Source organism: Falco punctatus (genome assembly GCF_963210335.1).
Source record: "Falco punctatus genome assembly, chromosome: 8".
In the NCBI taxonomy this organism is placed as follows: Eukaryota; Metazoa; Chordata; class Aves; order Falconiformes; family Falconidae; genus Falco; species Falco punctatus.
This window is the reverse complement of record NC_137588.1, coordinates 6459858-6477688: the sequence shown is the minus strand read 5'-3', so window position 1 is coordinate 6477688 and position 17831 is coordinate 6459858. Positions and strand designations below refer to the sequence as shown.

Below are 17831 nucleotides of genomic sequence, written 5' to 3'. Positions count from 1 at the left end.
TCTCTGCCTTACACTTGTGCGGAGACACCGCCGAGGGCTGGGAACGCTCTCCTAGGTGCAGCAGCCTGCACACCAACCAGCAAATGCAGCCTTTAGCCCCCCAGGCAGCATCACTGTCTGGGATTGTGTCTCCAGGCCAGCTCCCTGAACTGCTGATCCACAAGCAGGTGGAGGAATGAGGTGTGGTGTCTGCCTCTCCCAGAGGGAACTGCAGTGGCTGCCACAGATTTCAATGCCCAACTATCTTTGAAGGCACTCAGTACCCACTAAGCTAATTGAGACTTCTCGAGGCACATTTCTCAGGCATGTAAAGTTTAGATATCATTTGTACCTGCAGTTTTTGTTTGGGATGGTGGAGAACACCAGCAGGAATCAAATAATCAGGAGCAGTCCCATCAGATAGAAGTAGCTAGGCTGGGCTCCACCACCTGCAGAAGAATAACACCGCACCAACAGGCAACACGCTTGTTTTGATCTCGCTGTGAATATGTATTTGGCAAATAAAGACTTAAAAGCTGGGAACCGGAGCAGAACCTGCAAGTTTCATGCCATCCTGCCACCCGCGATGTTCACGGATGACGCTATCTGAGCAGCAGCTATCTAAAGAATGCTGCCCTCTTATCAGGGTTAAAAGGGTCAGCGCAAATTAAGAGCTTCTTACAGAGCAACTGCAAGGGGAAATAATCTCCCTTCCTCAGGAAAGCTCTCCAGCACGAGCTCCATTCTGCAGTGTGATAGACTATCCCCAACCCACAACATCAGAACTAGAGCAAAGCAGCCTCCTGGGTGGCCAAGGCTTTGCTCATCGCTGCAGCAAGACTGACACATGGCACCTTCTACCAGTGCGGCAGAAAGACGGGCTGGGACTTGTGCAGAGCTGCACCCTTCTGCCAGAGAAACCTAGACCCTACCTCCCTTCAGCTGCGAGGAAAGCAGAGAACGCCACTTGGAATGCCTATCCCATCTTTCAATCTGCGTTTTACCAAATGCTCATTTCACATAAGAGCTAAGCAGAGCCACGGGAAGCAACGCTGTCAGGTGGGCTCCGTTTTGACCAACATGGATGGGAGCCCCCAGGGCCGCACGCCTCTGAGAAGCTTGCCCAGTATCACATACAAGTCAACAAAAGGCACGAACACAAGGAGGAGAGTCAATCCTTTTCGTTGATCTTTGGACCTCCTTTTCCTCCAAGACCTCCTTGAATGCAAATGGCTTTTGGAGGTTGTCCATAAATGCTCAGCTTACACTAACCCTGAGCAAGCACACTTCTGGAGAGCAGCCTGTCAGGTTACGGTGCGCCATCCCACCTCCCCCCTGCTCTGTGTGCTTCCATTAACTTTTGCACAAATGACTCATTTTACCCGGTCTTTTTGTAAACAGCATTCGAAGCCAGCTGGAATTTGTTGTGCACCTAAATTGCACTTGCTCAGCAAGCTCTTCCACAGAAGGGACACATTTCAATCTTTGCCTGTGGTGGGGGCACAGCAACGCGCATCCTCTCTTTCACTGCGGCAGCAGAGGCTCTTTCCTTTCACAGAACTGAAGCAGCATGGTTAATATCCAAACCTCGCTGCTATTAAGACATAAAACTTACACCTTGGAGGAAAGGCAAGAAGAAACTCACCGGATCTCTCAATTGTAGCCCTGGGCCAAGCGCCACTGCTGAAGAGCACAAGGGGGTAGGTAGGGGCAGGTGAGGAGTCAATACCTCAAGCTGAAGTGCAAAGCACGAGGAGGCCCAGACACATGCAGGTTTGTTCAGCAGAGGGGCTGACCTTGTCACACCCTGGATGGTTTCAGCTGTCCCCCAGCTGACAAGGAAGCTGTTAATGGAGATATTGGGAAAGAACAAACATGCACTACTCAACCGCAGCAAAGGCCAGAGGGGGGTGGTTAAGAGACCAAATCTGAAATGCGGTAAGCCAAGTTCTTAGAGTGGGACAGGTGTTGGCATGAAATCACAGGTTCCTGAGGCTAAGAGGCAAACTTTGCAACGCCATCTGAAGCTGCTGCATGTCAAGCCTTTGTTTTGGTGGCAGGACCCATTCCCACCCACCTCCTCTCCCCCTTCACCCCCTCCCGTACAACCAAAAAGGGAGCCCAAGGGGCAGTTAGTCGCTGGACTATGGGACAGACCAACTGCAGCCATCGGGAAAGCCCGTGGTTCTGCCCATAAAACGTGGCCAATGGCACTAACTGGGACACCACCATTCCCAGGAACTCTGCCTTTGTGAAACAGGCAGAATCAAGCATGGGACATGACGGGCAAAAGGCAAACTTCCCCATGGATTAACACAGGCAATGGGAACTCAGGGTAAGAGGACAGACTGCAGATGACATCACACGCACACCTACACAGAAGTGTGGAGAGGACCTGAGCCATTTTATCTTTTCCAATCTAGTAAAGAACTGTAGATAGATTCATCCAAATGGCACAACATAGTCTTCAAAAGCCAAAATCTTTACAGCTGGTTTGCGAAGAGATGTTTTTTTGAGGTATTGGAGTGGGAAGGAGGGAAGAGAAAAACACAGCTAACACTCCTTCCTACAGCAAGAGGAGAGAAACTTACTTCCTTCACAGATTTAGTTTATAAACAGCTTTACTTTTAAAGCAGAGTTAAAACATGGATTAAAAAAAAAGTACATTCAACATGCATTTTGTCATACCACACTGCTTGCCATACAAGCCAACACTGCTTTTCCTGACTGGAATTTAAAGTCCTTTACATCCAAAGCTCAGCTCAGCTCTGTGTGCTGCTGGAGCAGGTAGGGAAAGCTCTTAAAAAATGCTCTGCACCCCACTGTGCCCCACAATTGGCAAAGCTGAACACAGCAGCTTCCCCAGCACTACACACAGCACAAAATGCCTTTCTAGGAGATCCAACATCAAGCTGTACGCACATTGCCAACTGAATTTAAGCACCTGGAGCACACGGCAACACCGAGATGGAGGACACCTGTAAGGACACATCTGGACTACTCCAAAGGGAACCTAAAGCCACAGCAGATGTTCTTTTCATCTCCACGCTCATTACTCACTGCTGTGAGATGATACTCTGGACAGGTAAAGAACAGCTAGCAGTAATCGCTTAGGATCTCACTGCAGAGAAGACAAGGGTGGCTTGGGCTGGCAGACCCTCCAGCACAAGAACACTAAGATCCATCTTCCTGGGGGAGCTATGGGATGAGGAAGCACGCTGCTGAGCTGCAACTCGCATAGGTCAGTGCCCTGATAATCAGCCTCCGGAAGGTGAAAACACATAAAAGATCTTGCAGCAGTTAAATAAACGCACAGCCTCACAGGACTGACTACACCAGTTCAGCTGCATTTTCACCCAAGTCCAAGGCACAGTACCTCGCACCCCGGCACTTGCTCATCATCGTGAAGCCACCAGCCGCATGAGCGCAGGGTGGCACAGCGGCACCAAAGCAGAGCCAGTCTTTTTGTGACCAGAGGAAAGACTCTATAAAGCCATAAAACATGGTAACAAAGAGCTAAGGGACCAGCGAGAAGAGCTACATTTCTAGCCCATTGCTCATTTATTTCAGTATCTAACCAGGCCCCCAAGGCTGTTGTTAAAGGAGTCTTTTCATACTAGTTTTGATACAGGAAGGGGTATGGGCAAGACTTGGCTGCTTAATTCAAAGGCATTGCCCTGAATACTGGAATGCCTGGCAGCACTTTTACTCAGTGATTGAAGTAGTTAGCCCCTTGCTGGAAATGCAGAATTACTGCAGACTAAATCTGGACAGCATTGCTTGAACCAATGCCAAGGTGCCTCATTTCTGTGACTAACTAATACCAAATGAATAATTTCTTTAAAAAACCTCCAACTTGGACTTTCAGAGACTTGCAAAAATAATAATTACATTTGCCTTTTATACACAACAAACATTCTGATCTACAGCGCCCATTCAAAGGAAGAAGCTTTGAGTACAACTGCTGGCAATTATTTTGAATAATTTCTTTTATATTTTCAAGCATATATTTGCTGTTTGAGATCAACACTTATCATCTCCTCTCAAGGAACTTTTTTATGCTTGCCTGCTTTGATGCTGATGTCCAGTAAGAGGCTTTCAGAACACGAGGTAAGCACTGTTTTTAGCATGTGCGCTCTTCTAATGAAACTAATAAAACACCATGCATGACAGAGCAAGAAATTAACTTTGTGAGAGCCAGGAGGATACAGGTTTAATTTCTCTTGATTCAGCAAAACAACAATAATCCTGTATAATAACATGCCACAGTCTTGAAGAAGAGAAAGTTCAGCATTGATCTTCAGTCTGCCCCTGTAATACCAGATCGCTTTGCTATCACACGTTGATTATCTGTCATCCAAAGACAAAGCACCCTGAATTCATCGGGGAAGAACAAACCAGAAAAAAGCGATTTCTCTTCTAGGAGTCTATTCTCTTACGCTGTAGCTGGAAGATGATTTAACCAGCATTTTCTTCGTGCCACACAATTGATGTGGAGCAGACACGCTGAACTCTGCTGCTTCTTCACCCAGGTTCTGTGGTCCATCGCGGTTAGGGCTCCAAAGGGAGCAGATTTTCATTTCAGCCAGATCCACTTGTCACCAACATCAGCATTGTAGCCTTGCCTAAATTTGCGACCAGGAAGCTAGAGAAAGCAGAAAGTTCAGTCAGAAACATTTCTCTTTCCAATCTTCACAGAAATTTTTAGATTCTTTGTAAAGTGCCTCGTGGCATCTGCAGAAGTGCAACATGAAACGCGCTTTTAGAACACAGTAATTAGAACTTAAAGAAAAATCAGTCCCTTTGGAAAAAGTTGACCTGTGCAGCTGAAGGGGGGGGACCCACAAAAAACCACTACGCCATAATATATATAAAAACTAGTCAATAAACTCTACAGCACAACAGCATATTACACCTGGATTCATCTAACTTCTTCCCTATGCACCCTTGTTCCCAGTTTTAGTAGGAAGACCTCTCTCACTGTAGCATGTAGTAGAACTGAATCAGTCAGTAGAATCTCATGCCAAAATAGGCACACATTATTAAATACACGAAATATTTCATGCATGAAATACTGAGTTAATTACTATATTAAATTAAACCATTCAAATGAAATTGCATATTTAGCCTTCAAGAGCTGAACTTAACTTCATTAAAGCAAAAGCAGTATCTGCCTGTCTTCATAAGCAAAGCCAGAAACCACTACTCACTAGAAAAAATGAAGTTTCTTGACCCCCCTATCCAAATTTCACCAGTACCCTGGGACCTAAGCAACAGCCTTCACTTGCTGCCTCTGAACCTTGCTTACCTTTTCAGGCTGCAACTCTTCTCCACAGGCCCTTAACGTGGCTGGCGCAGCCCCCGCTTTGGCAGCTCAGACACACAGGTGAGCCTGACTGACCTTTCTGTACCATGGGTCCCAAACCAGGGCTCAAGGAACCACGGTGCTGCCATGCAACGTCACCTCTCCGTACAGTCTGTTGCAACTCACTGTACACGAGACAGCAGAGGGCTGGGGACTGCAGCAGGAAGCTTTTCCTTCTGGCAGCATCTCAAGAGCTTGTAACCTGTACAACCAGCCCAAGAGGATCACACGAGGAGCAGGTCAAGCCTAGTGAACCAAGAAATGCATTGCAGAGGGACAGGCTAGATGGACTGGAGCACTGGGAGTAGGGCACATCAGATGTACAAGGAAAGCTGGAGGGGTCTGCACCCTCACCAGGGAGGGAAAGCCAACGATCACTTGAGATGAGAGCAAATGCAAGTGAATAGCAGTAGCCTAAACAGAGCCTTGACATTTGGGAGTTCAAGGAATTGTGTCCTGGCTGGAGACAACGATCTGTTACCTCCAAGTCTGTGAAAGGACATGGGACACCGAAGCACACAACCCCTTTCCCGGCAGTCCATCTAGCCAGCTGAACAGATGACCCACAGCAACCAAAGCCTTCCACAAGAGTTCAGGAGGAAGAGGGCACGCACAGCTGTGCGGACTGCACTGCGGGACGGAAAGCCAAGCCTGGCCCGCTCAGCCTGCTGCTGGCTGCAGCCACATTGCAAATGACCTCAGGTAGTGCTACAGACAAAAAATTCAGCAGCCAAGCTGTCCCACCTTCAGCTTTAGAGATCTGGGAAAAGAGACTGTTTAAGTAGCAGCCATTTTAAGGGATTACAAAGACAGCACAGAGGACTAGAAGAGAAAGTCTGCCAGCATGGTTAAAATAGCAAACTCCCCTTACAGAGTGTGCGTGCTCTCCCTGCAGGCAAGGAAAGTGCTCCTTCAGGCAAGGGAGGCTGCATCGGGTCAGCAAAAGCACGCTTATGTGACAGAAAACTCAACACAAGCGTGCCAAAAACGCTGTCATCAAAATCATCTCCTAACAACTTGCTTTGCAAAAGCAACATAAATTTTTAGTGCCGTTTCAGCCTGAATAAACATAAACCAGGTTCTGTACCCACTAGATAACTAAGCCACGGGAACAAAACCTGCCAGCAACGGGATCAGTGCATAAAGTATCTACTTTGGTAATTCCTCTTGAACTGAGGGATCCTAAGGAGGAAAAAGATGTAGATACACTTCAACCTCTGTGCCTCAGGTGTTAAAGCAGTCCCCTTTGGAAAGTCCTGACCATGATCTCAAATGTCAGAGATGGTTAGGTCTCAGCTCCAAAAGTAGTCTATCTCTAGAACCTCCCTTTCCTCCATCCAGGAATGAAAGAGAACACAGTATCCATCTTTGAGATACTAGAACCCAGAAGCAAACCACTACAAAAAAGCAAATGAGTTTTGTGAGAAAGTCTGAAGCAAGCGAAGATGCTATAATAAAACTCTTCCTTTAAAAATAAGCTGTCCCCTGGCAGCCTTTACAAATAATTAAGCACAGATCATCTGCTCATCTCCACGCAAACACTGGTTTCACACAGGACCCCTGACTCAGAATCCTAGAATCTTTTAGGTTGGAAGAGACATTTGAGATCATCAAGTCCAACCATTAACCCAGGACTGCCAAGTCCACCACTAAACCACATCCTTAAGCACTGCACTTAACCTGATGATTTTTCCTTTCGAAAAGCTCTAAGAGTATCCTGTTTGAGATAGCTGCCTCTGCAGGGAGAAGCAAGACCCATTCTTGATGGTATATATACTCAGGCCACAAACCCAGCTATTTAATCCAGGATGAAGCCTGTTGTTTTGAAGGAGGGGAAGTGTGTGTTTGGGGGGTTTATTTGAAGGTCGGAAAACAAGACACTTCTTTCCCTAAAACAGCAAGCTAACAGAAGACTTCTACCTCTTTCATGTAACATTACCCACCCTGCCTTGTCACAAGCCATTACAAGCCATTTGTGATCAGTTTTTCATTTAAAGTTGTCTTTAATGTCTTGTCTAAATATCAGAAGAAAGCATGCAGTCCTGTTAAGAGTTACTCCTGCTGAGCAAAGAGGAGATGAGAGATGAAAATAAATGATTACTATCTCTGCCCCACAAATTTACAGTGGTAAGCTAGGGAGGACATCAGACCTGCTGTGACCAGCCTGTATCTATTAATTCTAGCACAAAAACAGCTCTCCCTCAACCTCTCCAGGCAGCACATAATTGGCCCTTTGATACTTCAAGAGATTCCCAGATAACTAGGATTATTAAAGCAACAGGAGCTCTCTGGGAAAATACAGGAGTTTACAGTTTTGTTTCTGGGTAAATCTGCCCTCTTTAAAAGATACAATATCAATCCCAACAGAATTCAAATTCATTGTCCAAAACAAATTCCCCATGTGCCTTTGGTTAAAGACATGCAATACATCAAAGCAAATTTTATAATAAGTATTCATCCATACTCCGTCGTTCACAGTGGGCCTTGGCAAAGGCAGTTGAGTTTTGGGATATGTTACAGCCAAGCTTTCAAAATAACAAAAAAAAAAAAAACAACCAAAAAATGGGAAGAGGAAGGCACAGTAGACAAATCCCATATTACCTAGTGAGCAGAATTATGTGAATTTATTTTCTGTGCACTATCTGTGCCAGGTACAAGTAACATAGACAGCTTCCTAGGAACAAGCTCTTCAAAGCTCACGTTTTACAGCTGTGACCATAGTAAAAAAGCTGCACAACTGGGAACAAGGCAGGTCTGTCCCAGAGGGGAAGAAGCTGGTGATCTTTTACCACTTATTGAGCATTTGGAAAAATACTGAACAGAAGTCACCCCTGTTCTTGTGCTCTTCTGCCTCCCCTCCAGCTCTTCCCATGCCTACCTCCTGCCAGAACAAGCATTTGCTCAATCTCATGATAAGCCTGGATTAAAACAGCCAAATAAAAAGTGTTACAGCGATGCTGCACGGTGTGGCTGAATGGACTGAAAAGCACGATGCCAGCAAGAAGAGGTCCTGCAGCACCCATCCTCTCATCTCTCTGCTGCACAGTCGAAGCCAGCTCTGCAGCTTTGCTGGATCATTCCACAAGCTCCACCAACCCCCTTGCCCAGTGAGAAGCTGCTATTCACTCCTCCTGGCTGGGTTAGTTTTTGGTGACTCTGCAAGCTCAGTCAGCCAAATGCATACCAGACCACTGCAAGGAAGACTGGTGGGAGCACCAGGGAAGATCTGGGGACACAGGGCAAGTGGTAGGGTGTGCTGCTTTTGGTGACAACAAATGGTTAAGCTGGTGCTCCAAACTGCACCCAGCTGAAGCTCCCAGCCTGTTCTGCCCACACCTGCTTAGGCAGCACAAGGGCAGGGATGGGAACAAGCGGCCAGCTCTGGGGCTGTTGGTTTTGCAGCCAGAAGAGGCAGCCTGCCCAGCCTAGAGAAGAGATGATGGGAAGGAGATAGGACAAAGCTCTACAGAACTTGCCAGTAGCCAAGAGAACACAGAGGGGGCCTGAATATTCACTGTCTCTTCCAGGACAGGATACAGGCGCCATCAAATGAAGGCAATGGCTTGAAGGACTTCTTGCTCAGTGCTCCTGCTGACAAAGTTTAGAGGGCTTGATGGGAAACCAGGCAAGTACTTGGAAGAGACTTGCACTTTCCATGAGACTTGTGCATTACAAGTCTCCCAGTCCGAACTATAATGGAAATCAGCAAGGCCACATCATTTGCAAGTGGCTGGCACATTCACAGGAACAGTCCGCATGTTACCTTCAAATCACACTTAAGACCAAAAGAAAGGTATGACAATGGTCACACTAAAAATAATCATAGTGCATCCCATTACGCATGATTAACTATTAACAACACATTTCCACAGGCAAGTAAAAGAAGTAGCATACAGAGTCAAATAAATTCCTTCAAACCCTCTTAGGTCCTTCACTGACATCAGCCCAAGGAGACCTGCGGAGCCGCCAGCAGGCTTGTCCAGCACCAAGTGGCAGGGAAAGCAGTTGGCTATCACACCAAAGCTGAACCATCTTTCCCAGAAAAAGTAAGAACAGCTATGTTCTTATCACAGCAGCCATCTAGACACACATTTTGCAACACAAGAATTCAGTCTCTGCCCTCAAGAGCTTACAAGAGAAGAAGCACTTAACGAGGACACTGGGCCAGAGGCACCACTAAACAAACCCAACAGCTCACACACATCCCTGTGGCAGGAGGTAAGCACGAGCTCCTGCAAGGTCACTGCCAAGTTACAGATTTTTCCACTCCATGGAAATGGATGACATGGAGAATCAAGTCTTGGGTCTGCTCCATTACACTGTGCAGAACTTAAAAGTTGGCAGCAAGGATTACCTCGAGAAGTATGAGATAAAAATCCACCACACCGAGCATGAAACTAATGAAGTGAGCTGTACCCAAAGGTAGAGCCAGCTCAAAGGAATGAAACTGCTCAACTTTAAAAGAACATTAGTAAAAAGATGAAAACAAGATCATCTCATCAGTTAAATTAAGAACTCTGCCACAGAAGTGTCTGTCAAAACTATAAACATGATTAAAAGCCCTATAAAGTGGTATAGGCTGCAGAGTAGCAACAAACAGCTTCAGCCAGCTGTTTGCTATATGCTGCAGCTGCATTTCATAGCTCCTCAAAACCATTTCAAACCAGACATGTACAGGTAGAGCTCTGGAAAGTTTTAACAATCTGAAAAGGTCTACAACCATCAGTTTAGAGCCTGCCTCCCAACATTATAGAAGCAAAAAGAATTACCGCTTTTTCCTTCTATTCCTGCTCTGCCTTCTACTAATGGCTGGGCTTCACAGCAAAACAGATCTATAAATAGCATGTTTTGAGCAGCGCTGATCAAAGAGCACTTAAAAACAGAGTCATTACTCTGCATGCATGGGCTCATTCATCAATATCCAAACCTTTTCGTTCAGTGGCTGTTTATAACAAGCATAATAATAGCACCTTCCATCACTGCTGCTAGCAAAGACTACTGCTTCTTCCAATAGAAATCCTGACTTCCAGAAGTTTATTACCAGTGTTTGTTGTTGGCACACAGCTAAAATCAAGATCTAGGAATATGTAACCTCGTGCATTGGCTGTGTTCTGGAAGGGTTTGGTTCCTATATTTTAGGGCAATCTATAAAAAAGTGGGGTGTGGGTGTTTGTAATACCCCACAAACACACATTCAGGGTATGTATGGTTTGGTTTCCAAAGGACTGACATAGATAATTGTTTGTGTACAGCTTGAGTCCCGCCATTCTTTACTCAAAAGTCTTAATGATGTTAACATTCATTATAGTCCAAGTAACAAGAGTACTCAAGCACTTTACTGAATTGAGGTTAAAACAATTCCAATTTGCAGAAAACGTTCAATGAACATTGTCCTAACCTTCATTCATTCATTCAAAGACAAACAAGACAACAGAAAACTTTTGGAAAGAGAAGCGTCCATATAGAGGACACAGCACTTTTCTTTAAAGCTCAGCGTTTTTTATTTCAAACAACTTAAGTGAGCTTAAGTAGGAATCTGATTTGTAGAAATGAATTTGTGACTTACAATTTGAACAACTACAAACACCATAAACAATCTAACACATATCTCTAGCCTTGCTTTTGCAGGACAGCCAAGAATAAGCAAGCAATAGGGTACAGCTAAGTATATTATTGCAGCTTTTTTCCCCACAGTGCCTGCTTGCCCTACTGCTACAGTGGCAGAATAGTACCTACTTTGGTTTTCCTCAGCAAATACATTACAAATACCAGTTATCAACTATACAGTGCAAACCTACTACAGGAAAAAGCCAAGTAGCTACAGCTAAGCCAGATAAAGCGTTACACTAACTGTAGGCTGGCTTTTCTAACTGGACAGGTAACATGCAAAAAAAAAGCCTCTTACAACAGCTTTTCTTATGTTATACTACTCAAGGTAGCAGCAGGTCTTAGTAATGCCAGTTCTATATTAAAAAAGACCAAAAGCACTTCGCAGCATAAAAATACTTCAGGAAACAAGGAAGATCATACACCAACACAAGCCCAACTCAAACCTGTACCACCACGCCAGCATAGTTAAACACCTCAAACCGACACTATTTCACAGTTTAAGATCCATGGAGATGTCCCCCCTAACAAGCTGTAGGAAAGCAGGGAGAGTGAGAAATAAATACAAGCATTCTTCCTTATGGATTTAATAAAACCTTTTCCTGATGTATCCGGATGTAAAACATGATTTTTAATATCAAGGCATCACAATGAAACTGTCCTCCAAATGTTGGATGTTGTTTTTGTTTTTTTTTTTTAATTAAAGTTTCCTAGGAGATGCAGAAGAGTGGAGTGGGAGTAGTCCACCTGCAACTTTTCTCCACTTTGTTTAATCACTAACAAAAGATCTTTCTTCCAAACTATTTTCCTTGGTTGGTTTGGGGTTTTTTTTTTTACTTAATAGAGGTTTACCCTGGGGATCACATTCCTACATGGGTACAGTATCAAGAGGCATTTGAGAAAGGATGTGCTGCCATATAAAGTGTTTTCTTTCATAGGGCTCAGTGGCAGAACATCACGTTTGAAATGGATTATTATAATGCCAGCGAGATTTTTCTGTCTTTTTGATTTACATAGGTACCCAGTGTCTGGGATGGCAAGGGATCTAAAACAAAACAGACACAACTACCAAGACCAAGATTTGAAATAGTCCCAAGGTTTCTCATGTTCCTTCCCCTCCGTATCTGGGACGAATATCCCTTCCCACAATATTTGTCAAGGGGAGTAGGGTATAGAAGCTATGTGTTTCTAAAGAAGAAAAAGGGCTGCTTTCACAGTCTCTCTGTGGATTGGTGAGTGTGGAAGAGGAGTGGGAAGGTAGGAAGAGAAGATCACATGCCTATGCTCATCCCTTTCTAGGTACCCTTCAGGAACAACTTCATCATTTGTAGGTTTTAGGATCCTCCGGTCTTAGCAATATTTAGCCAGGCAACATCCTGCTACTTTAAAAAGAGCTTAAAATATTTCTGCAGAGATAAAATAGAAAACAACTTTAAATTAAGCCTAATTTATTGTGTGTCTGTTTCCATTCCTTCCTGTATTCAAGAGTAGACAGGGCTGGGCATTACAGCTGTCAAACACCTCCACTAAAATAAGAATTAGGAAGGAAGACCTTGATCCTAAAAAAATGAAAACTTCATCAAGCGAAGAAAAAGTGGCAGGAGAGAGAAAACAGAAGATTGTATCAAAGACAGCCGCTATGGTAACAATCACAAACACAGGGAGAACAAAGATATCCTAACCTCCCTGTCTCTGCAAAGGCAAGAGTACTATGGAAGACAATTCATGGCTTAGATAAGGTTTATTGCAGCAGTTGTACTTCATATGTATGCATGGGTAACATCCTCTGTCCATACAAGTACAAAGGGTTTGGGGTTGGTGGTTTTTTTTGGTTTTGTTTTTGTTTTGTGTGTAGGAGGTTTTTTTCCAGGTTTTGGGGGTTTTTTAGAAGCCTGTAGCTGCTCTTGTAGCTGAAAATCTGCAGCCAAAGGCCAAGATGTTGAGGACCCTGCCACACAGTATCACATCAAGCCTGAGCGCATCATTTTGGCACAATCTGTCTCTGGTTTTGATCCAGACTCTGGGCTCCTGAAAGCTCAAGTATTTCTTTTGTAGTTCAGGGAATTTTAAGTGGGACATTTTTAAGAGATTTTAAATGGGAGAAGGCTCCGTGGAGACCTTACAGCAGCCTTCCAGAGCTGGAGAGGGACTTACTACAAGGGCATATAGTATAAGGGGGAACGGCTTTAAACTGAAAGGAGGTAAATTTACATTAGATGTAAAGAAGAAATTCTTCCCTATGAGGGTGGTGAGGCACTGGAACAGGTTGCCCAGAGAGGTGGTAGGTGCCCCACCTCTGGAGGTGTTCAAGGTCAGGTTGGATGGGGCTGGGAGCAACCTGCTCTAGGGGAAGGTGTCCCTGCCCATGGCAGGGGAGGTGGATCTAGATGGTCTTTAAGGTCTCTTCCGAACCAAACCATTCTATGGTTCTATGACCTGTGTGTAAGCCAGGAGTGCTCTGCACTCTCAGAGGAGATGCAAAAACTCCCATTTTCCAGCAGCCATCTTCAGCCCCTTGCAATCCCAGCTGCCAAGAAGCGTCAGGGCTGCAGTTCACATCCAACTTGGGCCACATCATACCTGCAAAAAGTCTTCCCTTTCATGTTCTTCCTTTTGGGCTAGTTATGATCTTCACATCATAAAGACATGCTCTTACAATACTCTTATTTTTGCGTTGTGAGGCTGAGAGTCGACTAATGTTGCTCACCTTCCCATGGCTCAAAAGCTCACTGCATTACAGCTCTTTCCCTGCAACTACCTATATAACTGGAAGCACAGCACACTTGAGGATTTCCCTAAGGTTGCATCCTTACGAATAAGAGGGTAATAAAAAAGCCTGGGGAAGTGTTGCCTCTTCTCCACTCAGTGCTATGCAAGACTGCAGGGGACTGCCAGCCACACACTCCCAGGTCCTGGGGTTGAAGGCGGGAGGCTGGGGAGCAGGATACAAAGATGCAGCTGAGCTGATGCAGCTGCTGTGGGAAGGCAGCCATGCCTTACCCAGCCACACGCTGCTGCTACTTCCTTTCCACAGCTCTGTATTCACCTAACCTCAGCAACCCATGCAGCCTGGCAATCTAGCATAAGACTAGCTATACATCCCTGCTCACTTAGGACGCTGAAGGGCCTTGCCAGAGACAGTTATGGGAGCCAGATCGCACCTCGTAGCAATAGCTACTAAACCTTTGGCTAGCTCAAGCTTTCCTTGCCTCAGGGTCAGCATCCCCATATTCCAAAAGCAATCTTCCACCACAGGAAAAGGGCAGGAAAACACAGTGAGAGCCTTCTCTTACCCTTTCAGCGTCATATTTATTCACTTACCCGATAAGTTAAATGTTCGACAGAAACACGAGCCGCTCATTTTGTCCTTGATAAACATGGAGCCACACTGACAAGGATGGACACAGCAGAATCATTACTACTGCCCAAATATGCCTCTGCTTTCCTCAGGTGGTGAATATGGCACATGTGCAAAGTTTTATCTTATCACAGAAAGTGACACTGCACAATTAGATAGTCTGAAGAAAGAAAATGAGAATCATCAAGAAAAGGAGCCGATGAAGGAAGCTGAAGCATGCCAGGATCAGCAAATAGCCAGTGCATGGTGGGGAAAAGCAATAAAAGGGTAAAGAAAGGAAGGGAAGCATGTGGCTCACCATTTCAATGCAAGAGTAAAAGGACATTTCAGACTGAAAGATGACAACTAAAACTGATCTAAGAAAGCCCTACACACAAGCACATGCACGCACTAGAGCGAGAAGTCATATTGGGATAGGAAGAGTCTTTGAAAATAGTTCAAGACTGTGGAATAAATTCTTCAAAGAATTCATCACAACTGTCTGCTTCAAGGGTAATGTACGCATCCCGACTTCCTTTTTTCCCTAACTGTGTAAGTTAGGCTAACAAAAGATACAACGTTTTGATATGAGATTTGCCTTAGTACAAAAGGAACTTCTAAGTGCATAGGCCTGTCTCCTCTGAAGAAGAACCTGTGTGCCCAAGCATTTGGTCATTGTCTTTAATACACATACCAGCACATATTTAAAGAACTACAGCAAACTATAAGGAGGATAGAATACTCCTCCCACTGCAGACTCACAACCTGCCCACCCCTGGGAAAAGGATGGGGGGAAAAAAAAGAACCCAAACAAATCCTAGGGTGCAAGATGCAAGCCACAGTTTTTAGCCACATACTAGTAAAAATTGTCCTTTTTTCCTTCATTGTTTCTTAGACTTGTTTTTAAAGACATTGTGGCCAGCCACTGGGCAAACACAGGAGCTGGGTTACATGAACCAGGGTCAGTGGGCTTGCATAAAAGTTTCCTGCTGGGGTTGATGACATGAGAAAGGAAAGTAGTTTCTAGCCATTTTGCTTTCACCTGTTCTAACAAAGGAATTCTCCACTCCAGAGCCCAAGTGAACACCAGCAAGCACTGGACTCCAGGCTCTAGTACACCTTGTGATAAGCAAGCCCACTAATTTTTTTGTACTTTTAAGCACAAAGTTAGTATAAATGAAATGCTGATCATTTCCTTATGTTCTGCAGTGAAGGGAGAGGTGGCAAAGACCATTTTAAAGTTCTCCAGTGTTGTTTTCAGAGGTAAAGACGTAGGTGATGACTTGAGTATGAATCTTAGACAGCTGCACTTTTATGTATACAGAAAAGAGCATGCACATAAAAGAAGCCTTTTCTCACCACCCCTAGGAGATTCAGCAGGACTTGCCAACAGCATTCGGGAGTGTGAAGTACATAAGTACATTATTTAAGTACACTGATTCCATTAAACAGAACCATTTGTTTTCGTCTTCTCTGCAAACACATCTGCCTAAGTGCTCCAGCTTCGCAGGGCGCACATGGAGTTTGGAGCATTACCCATGGGGATTGTGCGCAGTTGGAAGAAAGCAGAGAGATACAGCAGTTGTTAAAAAAAAAAAAAAAGGAAGAAAAAAAAAAAAAAAAAAAGAGTAGTCAAGTCTTTACTAGTCTGACAGTTCCTAAAATAATGTTGCCTCACTTAAGAATGAACATGCTTATCTCTGTGATCTACAGAACCTGACTAAAAGGTTACTTTTCCCTTGCCAGAAAAGCATCTTTAGAAGTTTATGAATGCCTGAACAGAACAGCTGAACCTTGCCAGATGACTTTATGGTAAGAGAAGGCTGCAGAAAGCCACCTCCTCACATGTAAGCAGTATGCTTACAGAACAAATTTAGAGGATGTACATAAAAAAGCAAGTTTCTAGTATTCAGAGCTGTATGCAGCTACCTCATTATTTTGCAGAAAGGCACACATACTAAAGTCTTGGACTCCAAAGAGTTTCCTCCTCCTCAGTTGCTTCTGACTAATGAATATTTTGAACAAAAACCAGCTTCTGCCTGGAATTTGCGAATCCCCAAAACCCACCATTATTAAGCAGCATGAATTGTGTGCATGCAACTCTGAAAAGCACAGCAGTTAGCTGCCTATTGGTATGATCAAGGATTTATGACTTGTTATAGGATTGCCGAGGAAAAAAATCCCCTACGCAAATCATTGTATTTATGTGGTAAACATCATTACACTAACTTTAAAAGCGTGTATTTCCCACAAGGAAAAGTTAAAGTTCTGTAATTATACCATAATTAAGTCTTTACTTACAAGTCATGTGAGCCTAAAATCTTTATCTGTCTTCAAATGCAAAAGTGGTAGCACAGCTGTAACCATCCCTGCATAGACATGGGCAAGGCAAGGGCTGACGACTCCCTCTCATTAGACCCAGCAACCTCATAGCCAAGATCTGTATGTCTACAAGTTCATCTGCTTTTTCTGCCTGCACTGGCTGGTGTCATGCTGCATTACCTCTGCAAGACAAGGCTTATATTCAAAGAAATCCACACCTTCATTTGCTAAACAAAGTTGGAAGGAAAAACACAGATCTCCAAAGTTTCAAAGAATTCAATTCTTAGAACATAAAACGGTGGGTGGGGTTGGCTTTGTGCTTCCCCTTGCAGCAGCTTACAAGAAGGGGGAAAACTCAACATTTTGCATTGTGCACCATCCCTATAGACCACCCCCCACCCCATCCCTGAAGGATTACAAGTGTTTAAGCTTTCAGAAGAGAAGAAAAAAAAAAAAAAGATTAAAAAAAAAGAAGAGTAGTTAGTATTGCCTAAATTTAACAGACTGCTTCATGAAATGTACAGCTCCTCCTTATTCCAAAGGACGTTATCACTTTCCACGGTACTTTCCCAATTCAGGGCCTAAAAGCACGCCTGCAGAAGGGAGATTGTATTTTGGCAATATTTTTTTGCACTGACAGTGCTCAGCTTCTGCTGTCAAATGACTAGCATCGAGCAGAGCAATCCAAGAGCACAGCTTTCCTTCCCAGGTATTCATATTCCTGCTCCTGAGCATTCCTTCACTACATCTGCAAGGCAAGTCACAATTTTTCCCTGTAAGCCAGCTATTTGATGAGCCAGGGCATTCACAGTTTCTTGCCAGCACAAAGAGGAATGTGCTGTTGTACAGCTAGAGAAAAAAAGCTTTCAGAAGTATTACCCCTGGTTCTCAGCACGCAGCACCGAGGTCACATCTAGCTGTGTGTCAGGCAGCCTCAGTAATTCCCAGCTCCACTGCAAAGTGACACTTCAGCCAAAAAAACCCTATCATCTTCGGGAAGAAAGGCACTGTCAGTACAGATGGATGTTGCATGCTGGCGACAAGTCATGCAGCAGATCCTTCTGAAATATGTGCTGCACATGCACAGACATCTCTTGGAGTGAAGGACTCCAAAAATCCTTAGTCTGAGCTTGAAGTGTTGGACATAAAAATGTGATAGCAAGAAGCACAAAATTCTGACAGCAACTTCTCAGGTGGACCAGGGAGCTTTCAAACCCATTA

General features: G+C 44.4%; 1 protein-coding gene across 1 annotated transcript in view; it reads right to left on the bottom strand.

The window, feature by feature from the left end:
- Nucleotides 1–4161: 4161 nt before the first annotated feature.
- Nucleotides 4162–17831, bottom strand: part of NDUFA10 (NADH:ubiquinone oxidoreductase subunit A10) — a 43111-nt gene continuing 29441 nt past the window's right edge. The window contains exon 10 of the mRNA XM_080398417.1: nt 4162–4624. Coding sequence (XP_080254543.1) covers nt 4556–4624 — 69 coding nt within the window. The 3' untranslated portion in view covers nt 4162–4555. The remainder of the gene's footprint in view (nt 4625–17831) is intronic.